We start from the raw sequence: 22517 nt of genomic DNA, 5'->3' as shown, positions 1-22517 counted from the left end.
CTCACAATTAAAAAAAAGAACAAAAGAGCTGCAATGCAGTGGCGTAGCGGGGGCGGCTGCCACCAGGGGCGGATCGCCGCTGCATCCCCCCCCCCGGGTGCAGACCAACACGACACCCCCTCACCGGCATGGACCCCCCCCCCCCGGCATAGCGCCACCCCAACACGGTCCCCACCTGCCTACGAGCTCCATCCATCTGCAGCGCTGCTGTAAAGAACAAATCGTTTCGTCAGCCCTTCCCTCACTCACTGTGTCCCGCCCTCTGATGTAACTTCCTATTTCCTCAAGAGCGGGACACAGTGAGTGAGGGAAGGGCCGATGAAGCGATTTCTTCTTTACAGCAGTGCTGCAGATGGATGGAGCTCGTAGGCAGGTGGGGACCGTGTCGGGGGGGAGGCGCTGCGCCGGGGGGGGGGTGGACGGATGCACCCCCCACCCGTTGACACCCGGGGCGGACCGCCCCCATCGCCCTGCCCTTGCTACACCACTGCTGCAATGGAATTTGAATTGGCAACCTCTGGATCTCTGCTCTGGTGCACCTGAATGTTCATCTCACATGTATTTTAGAATAGGCTGTATCCTGTTCTAAAATACATGTGAGATGGATGTTCATTTAAGAACATAAGTATTGCCATACTGTGACAGACCGAAGGTCCATCAAGCCCAGTATCTTGTTTCCCCCAGTGGTGGTCATAAGTACTGACTTGGACATCCTTTCTAAAACGCTGTTCCACATGAATTCTTTGCTTCAGACTTTACTGAGGGAGATGTAAGAAATCTATCTATACCAGAAATGGTATTGAAGGATGATGGTATGAAGGAACTGAAAGAAATCTCGGTGATCCCCACACAGAAATCCTTTGACACCTTCTGTACATACAAGACCCAGAGTTGACCCCCATCTACCCCTATCTATGTATAGGTCCATGACCCCTAAAGTAGTCAAGCCATATCCGGACATGAAGCAGACCTCCTGAGTACTTCACAGTTGGCAACGCACTAATCTTTGTCCCAGTGCACCATCTCCAGATACAGAGAATGGACAGTGTTAATTATGCAGCATATACAATGGTACTCACCTCCATGAAACAATTTTTTCACCAGTTGGTCAGGCCTCCAACCCTCCACCAAGTCCTTTTTCCACCTGTCCGCAGCACGCAACATGCTGAAATACTTAAGGGTATTATGCACCTTTACTAGAGCTGAGTGTGACACTGTGAAATAGCTTCTATAATCCCCATTGGAGGCTCTTAGGAGCTTATAGATAACTTGAAGCCATTTACCGTGTGGCACCCAATAAAGGTTATCACCATGTACATAGGTTATAAACCTCCTGATTCTATACAGAGCACCCAAAGTTGGGAACAGAGCCCAGACACATGCGTAAACTAATTAGTCAATTGGGTGTTAATAACAAATTATCAGCATTAACTGGTATTAACTGGCAGTAAATTAGACTTACACACACAACTGTCTAAGTGCTATTGTATAATCCTGCGTACGCAAGGTGTAGCACGCACAACCAAAAAGGAAGCAAGGCCATAGGAGGGGCATGTCTGTGCCAATTATTTAGGCACAGTGTTATGGAATACCAAGGAGATATGGCAGTATTTACACCAGGTTTCAGCAGGCGTAAGTCCTCGAGTCCAAAAGTTGGGCTCAGGAATCCACTCTAAGTGTTATTCTACAAAGGGTGGTCAGCCTGGCACCATTTATAGAATTCACCCCACAATAGCCTCCATCCATGCTGAAATGAGCTCTGTATGCACCAGAGCCATCACTTTATAAGGAAATATATGTCAAAAGTGGGGTGTCCAATGAGCTGTGTTTTCCACATGTATAAAAGCCCTATTTCCATATGCTGCCCTGACATCTGTACTATGGCTTCCTGAAAGAAAAATTTGCTGATGAAAATCAGCTCCTCACCTGTTGAGGTGAATGTAATGGTGAGGAAAATTAACAAACATCAGGGGACCCATTTTGCTCCTTTAGGTCTATAAACTAAGCAAAAAATCTGGGTGTGGATCTGCCTCAAAGTGAATGGGATCTGCCACAATAACTGAGATGCAGAAGACCTCGTGAAAAAGGAAACTGAGGTGCAACGTGGAGGCAAGGTTGGTGGCAAACAGATATACATGCTGACGTTTTGGTTTTCTATCCTCAACGTCCACAGGCTTTATGGAATAAGTCATAAACTTGCATAACTCAGTGCTGCTTCTGTCATGCCCCTAACACACCTCTTTCCAAAATGTAAAAACTTTGACATCAACAGCATATCCATATGTAGATTGTGGAATCCAAAACTGCTGTTTCCAATTCCATGTGGAAATCGTGCTTAGGGAGACAATATTCATGAAAACATATCCTCCTGCCACAATATTTATTAACACATTTTCAATTTTAGTCAGGGAAGAAGACAGGAAACTAGTGTGGTATCAACTGTGGACTCTGATGCTACCTGCAGTGACATTGAATAAAAACTCTACTAAGTCCTTACAGATAAATGCAGATGAATCTCTCTTCATTCCTAGAGAAAACAATGGCCATACTAATGTGACAAATGATATGGTAGTTTATTTATTACGAAAAGGTGGATTAAGAGGGCAAAAAGAGGGGTGAAGGAGGAGAAAGAGGACAGAAAGACAGGGGGAGTAGCAAAAGGTGGATGGCAAGATCAGGAGGAGGTAATGGAAGGAGTGGGAAAAAGTGGGGCCAGGGAAGGAATCTGAGGGTCTGAGATCTATACCAGTATTCATCAAAAGTGAGCTGGAAGAGCCAGGTCTTAACAGCTTTTTAAAACTTGTGGTAGGAGGCTCCAGATGAATGTAGATGGGAAGGGGATCAATACATGAGAAGCTGTGCCATGGGAAATGTCGTCAGAGATGTGAAGGGTGGGGAAAGAGAGAGGAGGCTGCCTGTGATAAACAGAATGCAGGCTGGTGCTTAGGAGGTCAAAAGAGAGGCGAATTAAGGAAGGACTTCTGCATACAGTGCCTTGTGGACCAGAGTCAGAATTTTGAATTTCAGGCATACTGTGACAGGCAGCCAATGCTCACTCATAAGCAGAGGAGAGATGTGATCGCAGTGATAGGCATTTTATAGGACTGAATAAGCTAAAGGCGTCTGAGTGAATTTAGTGGAAGATCATTATATGCAGCATTGCAGTAATCTAACCAAAAGATGACTAGTGCTAAGAGGTTTATTTACTGGGACACATAAGGGCTTTGGGGCTCTTTTAAACTGCAGTGCGTTCTTTCACTTGCCACATTTTAACAGCAGAAATGAAAGTGTGGAAAGTGGAAAGGCTGTATGGTAATGTGGGGTCATTCCCAGCATGTCCTCTGCAATTATCATACCGAAAAGCTCTACACCACGCATTAAGACTATTCATAATTAGTGTGGGTGCATTTACTGCACAACTGATAGCATGTGCTAATTTTAATATGCAGTCCACACCCATTTTCTACCCCCAACCTACTCAGTTTCTGCCCCCTAACATAGCATCCAATTAACACACAAATTAATGTCTGCTGTCATGTCAGCAGATAACAGTTAATGCGCTTGTGCGAAACAGTGCAAGGTAATTCATGCATTAACTACTTAACACGCTTTAGTAAATGGGATGCATATAAGCCTGCAGCGGTGCTGGCCACATAAGTGGGTTTTATTTTAATCAATTTGAAATTGGCAAATCTATATGTTAGAAAAACGGGAGGGTTTTGGACTGAACTGAAAGCGAGTGAAAATAGTATACTTTTCAGTGGGAAATGTACTACCTATGCACTGAAGTGTCACTAGGTAAATATCAAGAATAGCTTTAAATGTACAATAGGGCACCAATACTGAGGCCCCATATTTCTGGGGGTAGTGAGTGACCCTGTTCTATAAAAATGCTTACGTAAGGTAAGTATCCCTAGAGAAACACTAGCATAAACCTGCATCAATGGGTCAAAATTTACGACAGGTCTGTGGTTTGTTTAAATGTTGGAGTGTTGCAAGCAGCAAATGTTCCACAACACACCCCCAAGAGCTGCTGTCATGCTCCTGCCCTACCCACTTGTGTGATGTCAGCAAAAGAAGCCAATGGATGGGGTGCAATTTTGGTGACCCTGCCTAAATGCGACATTTGTGCATAATTTACAGTATTCTGTAAGTTACGTATGTAAATGTCGACCCCACCCATGCCCCTCTCCTATGACCACCCCCTAACAATTAGACGCTAAGCCATTTTAGCACATAATGATAGAATAATGGTTAGGTGTCCTACTGCTGTTTACCCACTTAAGTATACACTTACTCATGTGAACGGCAGTATTTTTAAACTTAAGCGCGGAAAAGGCACTTAAAATGTAGGTGGCCTGGTATAGAACAAGGGGATAAAGGGCAAGTCAGGAAGCAAAGCCAGTGCTGGACAGACTTCTATGGTCTGTGCCCTGAAAATGGCAAGGACAAATCAAGGTCAGGTATACATATAAAGTATCACATACAATAAGTTTAACTTGTTGGGCAGATTGGATGGACCGTACAGGTCTTTATCTGCCATCATCTACTATGTTACTATGTACCTATGTAATAGACTACACTGCAAAGTTAAGCACACACAAAACAACCCAATTTTCAAACATAAGATATCAAGGTACATTGAATTTGTAGAACTTACAGTTGCATGTTTAAAAGGCATGCCATTTGTGTGATTATCTACATGAATGAATTCATGACACACCCCTCAAAGCAGGTCAGTACAGTCTGTGAATTTACTCATGTAGCTTTATACATACAAATCTTGCAACACTTTTAACAAGTTACCCAAGTGTTTTCTGTCACTTATTACCTAGTTTATTCAGTTCAATATGATTATACTCACAAGAATTGATGGGAGAAGGCTTCTAGCACTGAATCACTTTCATCTATCTGTGCATCTTCTTCAGAGTCTATCTTATCTGTTTCCTTATCGGCTGTGACAGACGTATTTACAGACAGTTTGGCTCCACTGGCTATAACACCACACACCTCTAGAACGAGATCTAAAAGAAGGAGGTTTATAAAGTCCAGGACTAGATTCAAACTTACTGCCCCAGCCCTATTCCCCATCTTCATGCAGCTTGTCCTTGAAAGCCCACATCTTAATCAATTGGTTAATCTGTAAAGTGCCACCTACCTCTGTTATGTTACTATTCCAGAGTAACTTGGTGAACCTTCTAGAAGTTCTTCTACAAACTGAAGTCACAGCCTGAGCATCTCCCCCAAACATGCAGAGGTTAATTTTATATCCACGCTAACAGTTACACGCCGATTATTTGTGTAAAGCATTAGAGTCATGGCACATACACCCACATGTGTGTAAATGCCAAAATTCCGCCAAAGTGCTGTTCTGTAAATATGCGTATTACTTTACCACGTATGCATTTTACAGGTACACGAATACATAGATGGAGTCTGCATAGAGCATGGACAGGCTTCACTCATATGCACGTAAGTTATGAGACTTTCACCGGAACTTAGGCACACACACACTGGCATAAGTGCTTGCGCCTCACTTCCCAGAATGCATTAGTGCTGTTATGCTCATTTCTATAATGAAATGTAGGCACCTGCATTCCTTTCTAGAAAAGCTTCCTACCCAGCACCGAGTTACAGTATTACACCCAGAGCTGCTAAGCACCATAACAGGCAATACATGGGCACCTAGATGCAGCACTTTAATGCATAATCTATGCACATGTCCCACCCATGCACCTCCCCCTGTGAACACCCCCTTGCATTTACATGCTATTTAACTTGTGCAACTAACGTGATAGAGCATGTATGAGCGTTACATAGGTTGCAGAAAAAGGAGGCAGGTGCTAGACAGCTATCTGCAAACATCAAGCCTTAAGAATAGCTGATAGTCTTACTTTCAGGGTTGCACGCGTTACTGTAGGTACGAATTAAGGATATATCGGATGCCAGGTTACTAAGAAGAAGCCGCTTCTTTCCCTGGGCTGCAGTTAGCTGAGGATTAATCCATGGATCTCCACACGATACATACACCTGTCACAAGAGTGAAACTTCACTGTGTTTCTGCTCTGCATGAAAGGTGCAAAATACCTAATGTACGTGAATGAAACCTGCCCTGGAAAACAGTGATCTAAATGCTCAAATTGCCTGAATGTCTAAAAATGACTCACAAAGTGACAAAAACACAACATCAGCAAAAAAACAAAACAAATAAACAGCATATGGGACTTTTTTATTCACATGATACTAAAATGAAAAAGGACTATATGAAAATTGGATACTGTGATTCATTATAAACCTGCTGGAATGTGCAAAAAGTGCTACAGGAATTAATTGCCAACAACCCCATCCCTGTGAAGCAATAAAAATATGCATCATAACACGTCTTTACGTGCCCCAATCCTATGGCATGCACCCCAAAAGGCCTGTCTAAACAAGATAAGCCTTTTGGGGTGCATGCCATAGGATTGGGGCACGCAGTTTTATCGAATAGCGCACAGCAAGATGCATGTACAAATTCAAACTGTTGCCAATTAATATCAACAATTGATTATTCGCATCCAATTATTGATGTTAATTGGCTCACTACCCAATTTAGTTGCACGTATATCTCAGAATCGTGCGCAAATGTGAGTGCCTTGTATAGAATCTCCTCATCAATGTTGTTCATTAGTTCTCTTTGTAGCCAGAAGTATTTAAATCATTTCTTTATGTGGAGCTCATATCGATGACATGAATCCCAGGTATTTCTGTCAAAGGATACCCCAGACATGACCCACAATGTGCTGAAGTGAAATCAAGAGCATTCTACTAGTTTTGAAAGTATTTTATGTTCAAATAGTTTTTATTGAGTTTACATGTATAGAAGGGAAAGGTTTGTTTAGTGTAATTGAATATGACATAGGGGTTGGGATAAAAGTTTACCAATGGTAGTATTATATGTTTTATAGGTATTGTGGTTTGATATATGTATGGCAATGTGCTAATAATCAGTGTACTGAGATTGTTTGAATGTATTTTATAAAATTCATTTTTTTTTACCAGTTGATCTCTTTCAAGGTTTCTCAGAAGAAAGACTTCATGGCCATTTTCATCAAATAGTCTCCGAGCTGCAGAAGGTAAGTTCAGAACTGCTGTACACCTTTAAGAAAAAAGGATTTAGCTGTGTATCAATTCACTTAATGAAAAATGAACACAATAATCAAGAAGAGAGAGCAGAATTCAGGTACCTGCATGATTTCAAGTATAACTATAAAGAAATATCTGGAATGGGGACTTACAGAGGGCATTTTTGATAAAACATCTGTCCAATTTTGGACCTTTTGCTACAAATGTCCAAAAATGGAGTTGTGAACATAGGCATTTTCAATCCTGAAAAACATCTATCTTCTTCTTTTGAAAATCACCTTTTTCTAGACATTTTGTACTCAGTGCATTTTTCTTTTAGGACCATTTGGGGAAAAAAAAGCCCAATAGAAAAACACCCAAAACACGCACTCTTGAAATTTGGATGAACTGTGGAGAAACTCGTCTAAAATCGGAGTGTCGAAAATTGCAACTTGGACATTTTTGAGAGAAAAATGTCCATCTACCACCTTATGACATTTTTTTAAACTTTTTTTTTTTCTGAAAATGAGCCTCTAAGACTTCAAAGGAGAACACAACCTCTGATCACACCTGAAATCCCAGGGAGAAGTAGCCTAGTAGTTAAATCCATGGACTAAAAAGCCAGGGTTCAAATCCCACTGATACTCCTTGTGACCTTCAGCAAGTCATCCACTCAAGCACAAGCAGATTATAAATTCCCTTTTATAAAAATCAACTAGTACATCCCATGCCAAGCATTATTTATATTATTTATTTATTAGGATTTATTAACCACCTTTATGAAGAGACTCATCAAAGGCGCTGTACAGCGGGTACAATTTAATATAACAATGAAAAAAATGACCAAATATAAACATAAATACAATAAATGAGGTAAACTGAGGTAAAATGAGGATCAAAAATATATACATTTAATAGCACTGAAATTCAAATAACAGAGATATAATACGTCAGCATAATACTAATGAAACACCTATTCTCTGAGGACAAGCAGATTTAAAATCTAATTAATGAAAAAAGCCTGACAGAGAAATAAATCAAGCTGCAATTTATAAGCAATTTCCATTTATTTAGTCCTATACCCCACATTATCCAAATCAAGTTTGGTTCACTGTGGCTTACAGGATAACAAGATCAGTGAAACATGGTTTACATTGTACTGAGGAGCTATAGTTAACAAGTTTACAGTGTAATGAAGGACTTGTTATGGTGATTAGTAAAAAGAGAACAGCAAAACCTCATATTTACAGGGTAACGGGGACCTACTCTAATGGCGCATGCCGCACATCTACTATGTAACAATTAGATGGAATGCTGTATACATCATGTTTACAGGGTAACAGGGAACCTAACTATAACATCAAATCTACAGTGTAACAGTTTCATTGTAACAGCGAGGCTACAGTTTGCAGGTTAGTAGCGACATACAGACCTGTTGCGTTAAAAGAGTCGAACAGTAGTGGGGAATATTCAAGTAACAGTGTAGCTATCCAGCTTATTTTCGAAAGTGATAGCCGGCCATCTTCCGACACAAATTGGGAGATGGCCGGCCATCTCCTAAAACCGGCCAAATCGGTATAATGAAAAGCCGATTTTTGGACACACTCGCCGGCATTCCGTCGAGGAGGCGGCTAAACTTCAAGGGGGCGTGTCGGCAGGGTAGTGAAGGCAGGATGTGGGCGTGCTTATGAGATGGCCGGCTTCAGCTGATAATGAAAAAAAGAAAACCGGCGATGATGAGCATTTGGCCGGTTTTACTTGGTCTATTTATTTTCACAACCAAGTCTCAAAAAGATGCCCAAACTGACCAGATGACCACCGGAAGGAATCGGGGATGACCTCTCCATACTCCTCCAGTGGTCACCAACCCCCTCCCACCCCCAAAAAAAACTTTAAAACATTTCCTTCCTAGGAGGGGAAGCCAGTTGGCCAGCTCGTAAAAAAAAAAAGGATCTTGCTGATCAGTTATGTTATGACTTACTTGTTCTGGACTGCTGTATTTTGTGATGCTGTTTTGAGAAATGTTCAAGAAAGACTTCATACAAATTAAAAAAGTCCCTGACATCTTTCTCTCCGAAAGTGCACTTCTCTTAATGGCCGGCTTTCTCCCCGAACAGGGAAATCAAAACAGTTTTTGTTCACAGTTTGTTTTTTGTAGTAACAGTGGGATTTGAACCAGCCACCTCTGCATTACAAGAGCCATGATGTAACCACTTGGCCACAGCTTCACTTACTTGGCTGTCCCTCCCTTTTGATTATACCCCTTCAGGTCTCTCTCAGCCAATCACAGTGCATTAAGCTGTCTGTGAGTGGCTGAGAGAGACCTGGAGGGGTATAATTAAAAGGGAGGGACACCCAAGTAAGTGGAGCTGTGGCCAAGTGGTTATATCACTGGTCTTGTAATGCAGAGGTGGCTGGTTCAAATCCCACTGTTACTACAAAAAAAGCAGTGTTCAAAAACTTTTGATTTCCCTGTTCAGGGAGAAAGACGGCCATTAAGAGAAGTGCACTTTCGGAGAGAAAGACGGCTATTAAGGGAAGTGCACATCAGGGACTTTTTTTTATTTGTATGAAGTCTTTCTTGAACATTTCTCAAAACAGTATCACAAAATACAGCACTCCTGAACAAGTAAGTCATAACATAACTGATCAGCAAGATCTAAACATCCAGAAGTACCAGTGCACTACGAATGCTGGCCCCTCCCATGGCCAAATGCCTTGGATTTGGCCGGGTTTGAGATGGCCGGTTCCAGTTTCCATTATCGCTGAAAAACAAAGTCGGCCATCTCAAACCCGGCGAGCTGTGGCATTTGGCCGGCCCCAACTGTATTATCAAAACAAAAGATGGCCGGCCATCTTTTTCGATAATACGGTTCCGGCCAGCTGTTGCGGCGCTGCCAAAATAGATCGCCGCGATTATGCCCCTCTATGTGTTCTGGGGTGAGCAGGAATCAGGATCTGGTAAACAGGGAAGTGTTCATATTAAATTAGTAGAAGAGTAGATAGGAGCTGTGGTCAGGGATGAATGCTTGATTTTGGAAGCTTATCCTTTGTCAGTAAAGAATTTTGAGAAGAGGTGTGATTTTAGCATTTTGCTAAATGTAAGGTAATCGGTTATCTTTCTGATATTTGAGGACAGGGCATCAATGAAGTGTAACAGAGCATTATTATAAACATAATGAGACAAAACTATTTGTGAACATATCAAAAATGAAACTATCTCCTGATCGCCAAGAGTCCTGGCCGGTTAAGTCACTGGTACTGAGCTATCTGCTGATACTCAGGAGCACATAACCAGTTTGTGTGGCCTCTTAATGTTTAGACATTTCAGCTATTACTAGGATAACCTTGGTTTTAGCTGAGGTCATGTCTTGAATGTCCATGAATAGACTGGAAGTAAATTCCAAGAATTTTGTACATTAGCTTTATTGTTTGGATTTTATTGTGTATGTTGATTTGTAATCCGCCTAGTTGCAGGCAGAATAGGAATTTTTACATAAATAAATTCTGCTACTTTATGACTGGTACAACCATGATGCTTGCTCTTGATGTTTTGCCAATGAATGATGAGATTACTCTTTAAATTCAGCATAACGTTTGACTCTTCTCTTTCTTTTCAGTTTCAAATGCTATCTCCTCTAGAGCAACATTTCCAAAATTGCAGTTGGTAAGTCATCTAAAGTCATATTTGGATCTAAATGATCTAAAAACAGTCATGTGAGCATCAGTACGGATATGCACATTATCCATATTCCATGAATCACAATCAGGCTTCAGACCACAGTTTAGCACTGAGACTGTCTTAACAACTCTGATCACTAAATTTAAGAGGCAAATAAGCCTGGGTAAAAAGATATTACTACTAGAGTTTGACATGTCCTCAACTTTTGACATGGTAGACCATCCCATTCTGTCAAGGCTACTGGATGAAATTGAAATTGGAATTGGTGGAGCAGTACACAGTTGGTTTGAGGGATTTCTCACATTGAGGTCGCACCAAGTGAAAATGGGTAACAAGATCTCACCACCCTGGAAAGCAGTCAGTGGAGTACCACAAGGGTTCCCACCTTATTCAATATAATGATGATCCCTTTAGCAAAAACACTAGCAAAACAAGACCTTCACCCATTCATTTATGTCAACGATGTGTCCATATTTATCCCTTTCGAGAAGGACCTCAGTGAAATTAGAGACAAGATTAAAACAGGGCAAAATACAATGGAATCCTGGGTATCAGCCTTCATGTTGGAACTGAACAGGGAAAAGACACAACTTCAATAGTGACAGCACCTTACTGCAACACCATATACTTTAGCATCATCATAGAAGGATTTCTATACCCCATTTTCAACCACCTTAAGATCCTAGGGGTGATTCTAGACCAAAAATTATCTTTTGAGAAACAAGTGGAAAGTGTAACATCCAAAATGTTTCACATGATGTGGAAACTGAGAAGAATCAGAAGATACTTCCCAAGAACCATATTCCAAATGTTAGTACAGTCAATGGTACTCGCTCACACTGACTACTACAATGGAGTCTACGCGGGTTGCAAGGAGCGAGTATTGAAAAAGCTACAGACAGAATAGAACACAGCGGCCAGGTTGATCTTCAACACTCACGTTTTGATAGAGCCAGTCCTGATGCAAGCACTACACTGGCTCCCCAACAGAGCATGGATAATGTTCAAACTACGCACCAGTGGCATAGCTACGTGGGGCCTGGGGCCCAGATTTGGCCGTGGCCCCACCACCGACCCCTTCAACCCCCCCGCCGCCATCTTTGATCCCCCCCGGTGTCGCCAACCCTCCCCTGTCGCCATCACCGTTGAGTACCTGTGCTGGCGGGGGTCCCCAATCCCCGCCAGCCGAAGTTCTGTGTCTTCAGCCCGTCTCTGGGCCGGCACGTTGCTGCAGCCTGCAGCAGCTGATCTCATTCTGGAAGTGGGGAAGCCGATTCTCTTTGCGTGGTATGAATCGTCCTGATGTCCTGCACATAGGAACGTGTAGGACGTCAGGACAATTCATACCATGCAAAGAGAATCGGCTTCCCCGCTTCCAGAATGAGATCGGACATCAGGACGATTCATACCATGCAAAGAGAATTGGCTTCCCTGCTTCCAGAATGAGATCAGCTGCTGCAGCAGGCTGCAGCAACGCGCCGGCCCAGAGACGTGCTAAAGACACAGAACTTCGGCTGGCGGGGATTGGGGACCCCCGCCAGCACAGGTACTCGACGGCGATGGTGACGGGGGAGGGTTGGCGATGCCGGGGGGGGTCAAAGATGGTGTTGGGGGGGGGGGGAAATGGTGGCGTGAGGGGGGGGGTTCGGCGGGGGGGGGGATAAAATGTGCCCCCTCACCTTGGGCTTTGGCCCCCCCTCCCGCCAAAGTCTGGCTACGCCCCTGCTACGCACAATGGTCTATCGAATTCTTTTCGGTACCGCCCTTGACTATATGAGAGACCTGATGAAGTTATCACCAAAAAACACAAACATAAAAGCTAGAAATTATCTAACTCTAATTTACTCAAACAGTCAGAAACTTGTATACAAGTCAGTTCACTCAGCAGGGTTCTCATATATAAGTGCCAAATGGTGGAATTCTCTTCCTTTAAACCTAAGATGCATGAATCATTACCTAGAATTCTGTAAACATTTTAAAGCTTTTCTCTTCAGAAAATTCTTCCTGGAGACCAGTACTCCATAGCAAAGATTAAGAATTGTTAGCCCTGCCCACCCTCTGTACACCACATTCCCTGATATAACACAAATGATGTTATTGACAATGAGGGGCATAATCGAACGTGAACGCCCATGTGTAAAAACGTCCATCTCCGGAGACGGCTCCGCGAAGAGGCGGAGCGAACCTTAAAATCGAAACGAGATGGCCGTCCATCTTCGGTTTCGATTATACGGTTCGGCCCGCTGAAATCCCAACATTTGTGTCGACTCTAGAGATAGACAACACAAATGGTGAGATCGCTGGACCTAGAGATGGCCGTCCGCGGTTTTCAGCGATAATCGAAACCGCTGCCGGCCATCTCAAAAATGGACCTAATCCAAGGCATTTGGTCGTGGGAGGAGCCAGCATTTGTAGTGCACTGGTCCCCCTGAGATGCCTCTATGCCAGCCTCAAATATCATACCTAGCTCCATGACAGCAGTATGCAGGTCCCCGGAGCAATTTTAGTTTAGTTGGTGCTGCGCGGGACCCATGCAGAGAGCAAAAATCGGAAGAAAAAAAACCATGCAAGTGCAGTCAGGGACGTCCAAATTAAAACAATAGTAAAAGGGGGATTCGAACCAGCCACCTTCTGATTACAAGACCAGTGCTCTAACCACTCCACCACTTATTCAGTCGCTAAGACATCCTTCCCTTTCCATTAAGTCCCTCCAAGTTTCTGTCAGCCAATCACAGCTTGTTTAGCCAACCTCGGTACCAATGTTGATGTCGAAGGACCGGAATGAGCCCGAAAAAGCTTCTCTCGTTGGGCTTCTCGAGACACTTGGGTCCATTTCTTCATACGAAGAGACAGACTACAAGCGGCAGGGCTATGGTCGGGCCCAAGGCACTGGATACACCAGGCATGGGTATCTGTACCTGAGATGGTCCGGTCGCACCGAGTACAACGTTTGAAGCTGCTGGGTGTCTTCGATGACATGGAAAGAAAAACGGCCTCGGCAAAATCAAATGACGTGATTGTGCCAAAAAGAGAAGGCACAAAAAGGGAGTAAACCCGGCCATGCGGCCCAAAGGCCGACCTCGTTGAAAAGAAAGGAAACTTTAAAGGTGGCAAAAAGAAATATGAAAACTACAGGAATTATAATTTTTTTTTTAATATTGAAAGAAAAAGAATAACAAAACTAAGTGAAAACAAAGCGAAAGAAAGTCTCGTAGAGAAGTTCTCTTCCTGGGCCTGAACAGAGTGCAGCAAAAACACTGCCGTACCTAACCGCAAAGAAAAAAGAACTGAGGTACACGGTCATGCAACAGGTGGGAAGTCGTCCACGCGCGCGTGGTGTGCGCGATTCGAGCGCCAGAACTCTCTGGCAAAAACCTTTTGTTATTTTGCTTGCAAAATATCCGATTCCTGGACCGCTTGTCCTCGGAGAAAAAAATCATATCTAGATAGGAAATTGTACAATATGGTGCAGCATGGATGTTTCTTGTAAAAGTATTAGAGCTAGTGTAGAGGCAGGCTAAAAGAGAATATGAAGAGAAACTTGCCGCAGAGGCTAAAACTCACAGTAACAACATTTTCAGGTACATCAGAAGCAGAAAGCTTGTGAGGGAATCCATGGGGCCGTTAGATCATGAAGGAGCAAAAGGGGCACTCAGGGAGGACCTAGGCCATAGCGAAGAAACTGAATGAATTCTTTGCTTTGGTCTTCATGGAAGAAGATGTAAGACATCTGCCTGTACCGGAAATGGTTTTCAAGGTTGATGATGCAGAGGAACTGAAAGAAATCTCGGTGAACCTGGACAATGTACTAAGGTAAATTGACAAATTAAAGAGTAGTAAAGCACCTGGACTGGATGGCACACATCCAAGGGTACTCATAGAACTCAAGCATAAAATTGCTGATCTGCTGTTAGTAATATGCAACCTGTCTTTAAAATCATCCGTACTACCTGAAAATTGGAGGGTAGCCAATGTGATGCTGATTTTTAAAAAGGGTTTCATGGGTGATCCAGGAAATTATAGACTAGTAAGCCTGATGTCAGTGCCAGGCAAAATACTGGAAACTATTATAAAGAATAAAATTATGGAACACATAGACAAACACGGTTTAAATGGGACAGAGTTAGCATGGGTTCAGCCAAGGGAAGTCTGCCTCACCAATTTGCTTAATTTCTTTGAAGGCATGAATAAACATTTGGATAAAGGTGAGCCGATTAATGTAGTGTATCTAGATTTTCAGAAAGCTTTTGATAAAGTTCCTCATGAGAGACTCCTGAGAAAATTAAATAGTCATGGGATAGGAGGCAAGGATCTAATGTGGATTCGGATTGGTTATTGGACAGAAAACAGAGGGTAGGGTTAAATGGTCATTTCTCTCAATGGAGGAAGGTGAGCAGTGGAATGCCACAGGGATCAGTACTGGGACTGGTGCTATTTAACATATTTATAAATGATATGGAAATCAGAACGAGGAGTGAGGTGATTAAATTTGCAGATGACACAAAACTATTCAAGGTTGTTAAAACACGTGCGGACTGTGAAATATTGCAGGAAGACCTTCAGAAATTGGAAGTCTGGGCATCCAAATGGCAGATGAAATTTAATGTGGACAAATGCATGGTGATGCACATTAGAAAGTATAACCTGAATCATAAATACCTGATGCTGGAGTTCATCTTGGGGGTCAGCTCTCAAGAAAAAGATCTAACTGTCATTGTAGATAATAGGTTGAAATCTTCTGCACAGTGTGTGGTGGTGGCCAAAAAAAGCAAACAGGATGCTAGGAATTATTAGGAAGGGGATGATGAATAAGACCGAAAATACTATAATGTCTCTGTATCGCTCCATAGTGTGACCGTGCCTTGAGTACTGTGTTCCGTTCTGGTCGCCGTATCTCAAAAAAGATATAGCGGAATTAGAAAAGGATCAAAGAAGAGTGACCAAAATGATAAAGGGGATGGAACTCCTCTCATATGAGGAAAGGCTAAAGAGGTTAGGGCTCTTCAGCTAGGAAAAGAGACGGATAAGGGGAGATATGATTGAGGTCTAGATAATTTTGAGTGGTGTAGAACCAGTAGAAGTAAATCGATTTTTTACTCGTTCCAAAAGTACAAAGACTAGGGGACACTCAAGGAAATTACATGGAAATACTTTAAAAACAAATATTTATTTAGATTTTGTTCACACCTTTTTCAATAGCAGCTCAAGGTGAGTTACATTCAGGTACACTGGATATTTCTCTGTCCCAGGAGGGCTCACAATCTAAGTTTGTACCTGAGGCAATGGAGGGCTAACTGACTTGCCCAAGCTCACAAGGAGCAGCAGCAGGATTTGAACTGGCCACCTCTGGATTGCAAGACTGGTGCTCTAACCACTAGGCCACTATTCCACTCATTTTTCACTCAATGAATAGTTAAGCTCTGGAACTCTTTGCTGGAGGATGTGATGCGCTGAGATTTGTAGCACATAATTTGGGCTTCTGCCAGGTACTTGTGACTTGGTTTGGCCACTGTATGAAATAGGATACTGGGCTAGATAGACCATTGGTCTGACCCAGTATGGCTACTCTTATGTTCTTATGTACACTTTTATTGCAGGAGCTTCATTTAAAATTATTACTCTGACATTTAAAGCTCTGAATAATGTTGGTCCTCTGTATCTAAACTATGGAAAGTGCTATTTTCTATCCCACTCTTCACAGAGATTACAAGACAAATAAGAAATTAGGGAGTTTCATTCACTTTGGAAAATGATTAAAAACAACAGGGAATAAACAGGAGCTTAAGGGGTTAAGCATGTTTTCATACAAGCGTGTCTGCTTCTATATGGACTGCTCAGAGCCATTACCAGGGCCACAAATTGGTCAGAGCTGGGGTGGGGTTGTGATATACATGTGTATTTCATAAAATATGCATCTGCACATGAATGCAAATACAAACTTACACCATCATCTAAAAAGCTACAAATTTGTGCAAGATGATTTGTAGGCTGCGGGAGTTTATTTTATAAAGGCACAAAGCCACCTTTTACAAATTTGAGCTATTATGTCCATGTTTAATTTTGTTTGTTGTAATTTTTGATTATTGTATGCTGCTTTGGACTGACACAACTGTCTCTAACTGAAAATGATAAATAATAAATCCAATCAAATCAAATTATCAGCAGTAAGACTAACATGAGTGCATCGTCACCATATTAAGCCTAACACTGCCTCGAGTAGAGAGGTACAAGTGAGAACTGATTATAATTCGTGTCCATGGAAAATGTCAGGGGTTTTGCAGGTGAGAAAAGTTGCAACAAGGACAGCATAAGTGCCGGAAAACTTGAGATGTTGATGATCATGGTGGTTATCATATTCGGTTGCGTAAATATATGCATTTGTGTGAGGATGTAAAAAATCAGTATTTTCAACAGAAGATAGTAGGAGCATTGCATAACCTACAGTTATACCAAACTGTACATTTCTTGATGCATGGTTATAAGATCAAAGAAACAGCTGTGGGGCCAGATGCACATTTCTTTGTAAATTTTCTTGTTAAGTTAGACAGCTTAAAAGTGAATTTGGGTAGAACGGAAGAAGGTGCATGCAGGTTGTTGATGATGGGGTTAATATATGAAATGAATCTGAATTGTTGCATGATAAGGAGATTGAAATAATAATTTGCTCGATTACTCCAACACAGTCCATGCGTGATCCTTGTTCGACTGGAGTGCTATGTGCGTTGTCCCAGGAGGTTGAACCGTCTATTTGCCAGATTGTAAATAAATCATTGTCTGATGGTGTTTTTCCACAGTTTTGTAAAGAAACTACCATAAAGCCATTTTTTAAACATACAGGGCTTGATCCTGCAGAATTATCTAATTATCGACTGATTTCAACTATTCCATGTGTGGGAAAAATGGAAAAAATAGTTTTGAAAAAATTGGATAAATTTGTGGAGAGAGCTGATGGATTAGATCCTTCCAATATGGATTTAGGCATGTTCACAGTGTTGAGACATTGTTGATCTCTACTATAGATTATTTAAAGCAAAACAGAGACAATAATATATGTTATTGTCTAGTATCCCTGGATGATTCTGGTGCATTCAATTCTGTTAATTTGGAATTGATGCTTGATAAGTTACAAGGTTTAGGGGTTGCAGGATGAGTATCGCAGTGGTTTGCTTCATATTTGATGGGAATGTCAATGATAGTGAGGAGTGGATTGCAGGTTTCAACATCTGTACAGGTTGAATGTGGAGTTCCACAGGGATCAGCCCTGCCAACACTGTTATTCAATATATACTTTGCACTTTTGGGTACAATGTTTCAGTCACTAGGGATTAATTATCGAGTGTACACAGATGATGTGCAATTTTTTTTTCATGCTATTGAAGTGGGGAGAAAGCTTAAATTTGAAGTTAAGTAGATATATGATAGGAGTGAAACAGTGGATGGAAGTTTTAAACATGGCAAAAACAGAGGTAATGATTGTGGGACAGAAAGAATTGAAAGAGTGGCCTGAGACTGTTTGCTTGGGAGATATGAGTGTTTAGGTTAAGAAAGAGATGAAACTCTTGGGGGTGATGCTGGATCATAGGCTTACAATGAAATCCCAGGCTGCTAAAGTTGTTCTGACAGCCTTTAGACAATTATATATGATTTTTAGATTAAAATCTATGCTTACTTTGTATGATTATCGTTGTGTGGTTGAAAGTATGATTTTGATGCAACTGCACTACTGCAAATTGGTATGGCTGCTTCAGGAGTTAAGGCACTGCAAATAGTTCAGAATGCAGCTGTGAGAACAATTGTGGGTTTATATCGATTTTCACATGTGACACCTGCTCTTAAGCAACTACACTAGCTTCCAGTGGTACAAAGGATTCATTTTAAGGTGCTGACAGTTGTTCATCAGGCGTTGTTTGCTTCTGCTTCATTTTATCTGAAGCAAGCACTGCAGGTGTACCATCACAGACGTTATGTTAAGATCAGAATCGACTATGCGTATTTCTGTTGATGCAGTAATGCAATTTGGATATGCTGATACAAAAGTCTTGGCTTTTGTGTCAGCTGGAATCTCTTTGTGGAATGACCTATCCGGCCAGATTCAGCAATGTTCTGACCTTAAGCAGTTTAGAAATTTTTTGAAAACAAAACTGTTTGTTTCTGCGATTTGGTAATTATACGGGAGTCTGCTGTTCTATGCCGAGTAATGTTTTTGTGTTGTGGTTGATTATGAATGTTTTTATGAAAACCACCTAGTTATAGGTGTTATCTAAGTCTTTAAAATAAATAAAAAAATTTAAGCAGAGGGTGCCCCCCTTATGATTCATGTGCTTGCATTTGGTTTATAGGCCCTTAAATGGTACCATAGTTCTATAATACACCATGAACATAAGAACAGCCATACTGGGTCAGAACAAAGGTCTATCTAGCCCAGTATCCTGCTTCCAACAATGGCCAATCCTGGCCATTCACAAATACCTGGCAGAAACCCAACTAATACGAACACATCGTGATAGTACTATATTAATGTCCAGAAGGCACTCAAAATCAGCGTGATTCAAACGACAAAAATGACATCAAAAAGCATATATATATATTTAGAAAACACCGGATCTATATTAATGACATTTAGGAAAGAAGGATGATTAGATTTTACCTTTCCAGAAACTGCTGCAGTTCAGTGTTACCTATTTTCAATTCAGCATCTTCACCAGAAGTGACATCAGTTTTATCCTTTGCTCTCCATTTCTTTTGTTTACCAACATTTCTAAGGGAAGATTGAAAAAGATTCATGTTTTCAGCACATATCCAAATGGATTCCTCCTACAGACTGGTAACTGGCAAAAATATTCTAACCTGGCTTAGACATTTCACCTACAAACTAGTTCCTTGAGGGCAACTGCATCATCTGATAGTTTTTTTGCACTTTTAGGGGGGGGGGGGGGCAGGAGGAGTTAACGAGGTACAGTAAAAGGAAACATGACCCCCAGCAATGTCAGGGCAGTAGCATTGAATATTCAGGTCTCAGGTTATGTGGGTTTGGCTGATATTCAGTATCACATATGCTTAGAAAACCGGGCAAAGTTAGGTCTGCTATTTCTGCCTAACTTTCAGGAATGCTCTGACTCCACCCCTGGACAATGCCATAGCATAGATATTCAGTGGCACTGCTTGATTAAGCGTCACTGAATATCCCTCCTAAAGCGCTGAACAGGATTCACGAGGTAGGAGTCTTTCCTGCCCAATTTAATCATTTTGAACATTGGACCCTTTGTACCTTATTTGTATTATGAGTTGAAAATCTGAAAAATATGAACTACTCCAATATTTTTCAAATTAAAATTGTAAGATAAAAACTACAATAAATTGTAATTTAGAGAGTCATTTCAGGTAGCTGTGTACTGATGTTTGTTTTTCAGAAATGAACAGATTGCTGAATGCAGGTTGCGTTTCCACACAATGAAGAGCTAATGTATGGCCTCCTTCAGGGAGCACTGAGATGAGAACTGGCCCCTTCTTAAAGGAAACCTTATTGGCAGTAGCTCTCACAATTGTATCCTGAAACTCCAATATTACAAATCTTGAAAAATATTATCACAGTATTTTATAGCATAGTAATGTTTGCATATACATCCCTTACTCTTTATTCAGCATGCATGAGACATCAGGTGCAACAATGATGCAGGTATTCCGTTTATCACAGTCTCCATTTTTTAAAACTCGCACTCTCACAGGCCTGTCCGTGTCTGCTTTCTTTCCAAGAGGATTATTCAGTAAAGGACTATTTGGAATCAGAAGTCCTTCAATTGGCCAATCAAAATCCTTTCAAAGAAGAAATATAAACATGTTAAAGAATTTAATTAATTCAATAAAGGGAATTTAAAACATTTTCAATAATATATTTTTCAAAATTTTACATGTCCACCAGGAAACACAGGCACCTCCCTCAGTCTGTCAGGAAGCACAAGCACCTTCCTCAGTCCATCATGAAGATACATTACAGTGATGAGACTAAACACAGGCACCTCCCTCAGTCCTCCATGAAGATACAGCACAGTGATGCCCAGGTGCTCAGAGGTAAACGTGGGTGCTAGAGTCCATGAGCACCGGACTAGCACCTTTACTGGCACACAATGCACAAAAGGCCCTAATGCAGGAAACAAGTGCAGGCAGGAATACTGCAAATGGCATGCAAATGCATGCAAATGAGGCCATTCCCTATTCCCCCCCCCCCCCCCCCGATGTTCTAACAAGAGTGCATTAATAAAGCGTACCCTTACTGCCAAAAACCTAATGCCAGCTCCAAGGTGCTAGGGTTTTTTTTAAAAGAATTCAGTTGGCATGAAGCTCCAGTGGAAGGCCTTCATTTTATCCCAGCAGACTCTTTATATATATATATATATATATATATATATATATATATATATATATATATATTTTATTTATTTTTTTTTTTTTTAATAGCTGGTTGTTGCCTATTAATCCCTGTAGGAGTGTGGCTTTGGTAATGGTGAGGATGTGGAGTGAATGACATGCAGACTAAATAGAGAGAATTGGTGCTTTCAGAAGTGCAAAGCTTGCCTGGACTGTGCTCTGCCCCCAGCAGCAAAGTGCACTGTCTCTGGGGGATATGGTCTCGAATCTTCAGTTCCGCTCACTCTAATCCCTACAAGCCTCCACTCAAACGTTTCACCTCCAGTCACCGGGCGAGCAGCCCTTTACTCAATGGCAGAGGTTGGGAGCCAGCATTAGCCAATCGCCTTTGACGGGGAAGGAGAAATTACAACAGTAGCACCTCCTCTAGTGCTGTCAGATACAGTGCTGCGTGCAGCTCTTGTGCACATGTGCTGGGCGCATTCCCTCCTCCTTTTCTCACAATGCTCAGAACTAACAGTGTGCATAAAATGTGCATGCCATTAGTGTTGAGAAATGGAGAGTTCTATTCCAGCGCTGTTTTGTACAGCGCCATGGTTTTCAGCATCGGGGCTTAAGAGTTCTAGCTAATTGTCTTCCTTGTTGGCAGCTGTGTCATTAGCATGCAGTAGTGACTTTTGGGCTGAATTAAAAGCATGGCTGCCTTCCCCCAAAGAGCTAAGAATGCACCCAACAGTTACCACGAAGGGTTTGAGCTGCTTAACTTTGGCTACTAACATGCTTTAAGTGTAAAACTTTAGAATTCTTTACTAAATAGGAGGTTACATCATGTAGCATGTGCTAAAACAAACCAAAACAAAAGAAATCATGAAATGAAAGATTTTTCTGCTCACCCACATGGCAGAGTCTGATTACAGTGTCAGCACGCAATCTCTCATCCTAGCATGACAAGCTCAACAGTGCCAGAAATAAGATTTTTCCTGTCTTGAGCCTATGTTATTTATTTATTGGGATATATATAGTTCCTTAAAAATGTGTTTCAAGATCCAAGGCAGGCATCATGCAGGGGCAGATTATAGACACAGCTTTGTGGGAGTATCTTCTTAGAGATTCTGTCTTATAAATTGGCAGCTATGTCTTATACGAGGCTTAAAATGACTCACTCATTTCATGATGGTCCTGACCTTGATTAATAATCTGCAGCAATGAGATGAAGATAATAATAGATTTAGACAATTATGCAATACATTAGATTGTAAGCTCTTTGAGCAGGGACTGTCCTTCTATGTTAAATTGTACAGCGCTGCGTAACCCTAGTAGCGCTCTAGAAATGTTAAATAGTAGTAGTAGTAGTAATAGTTATGTA

At 41.6% G+C, this 22517-nt stretch overlaps 1 protein-coding gene across 2 annotated transcripts in view; it reads right to left on the bottom strand.

Moving 5' to 3' along the window:
* DCDC1 (doublecortin domain containing 1) overlaps window positions 1–22517 on the bottom strand; it is a 556169-nt gene that overhangs the window by 97062 nt on the left and 436590 nt on the right. For both annotated transcript variants that reach the window (XM_030200682.1, XM_030200683.1), the window contains 5 exons: window positions 20418–20599; window positions 19434–19544; window positions 7039–7138; window positions 5895–6030; window positions 4865–5024 (listed from right to left, as the gene is read on the bottom strand). In XM_030200682.1, the coding sequence (XP_030056542.1) occupies window positions 4865–5024; window positions 5895–6030; window positions 7039–7138; window positions 19434–19544; window positions 20418–20599 (689 nt within the window). The remainder of the gene's footprint in view (window positions 1–4864; window positions 5025–5894; window positions 6031–7038; window positions 7139–19433; window positions 19545–20417; window positions 20600–22517) is intronic.

This window comes from Microcaecilia unicolor, chromosome 4 (genome assembly GCF_901765095.1).
Source record: "Microcaecilia unicolor chromosome 4, aMicUni1.1, whole genome shotgun sequence".
NCBI lineage: Eukaryota > Metazoa > Chordata > Amphibia > Gymnophiona > Siphonopidae > Microcaecilia > Microcaecilia unicolor.
Note: the sequence above shows the minus strand (reverse complement) of the source record. Positions and strands in the feature narration are given on the sequence as shown.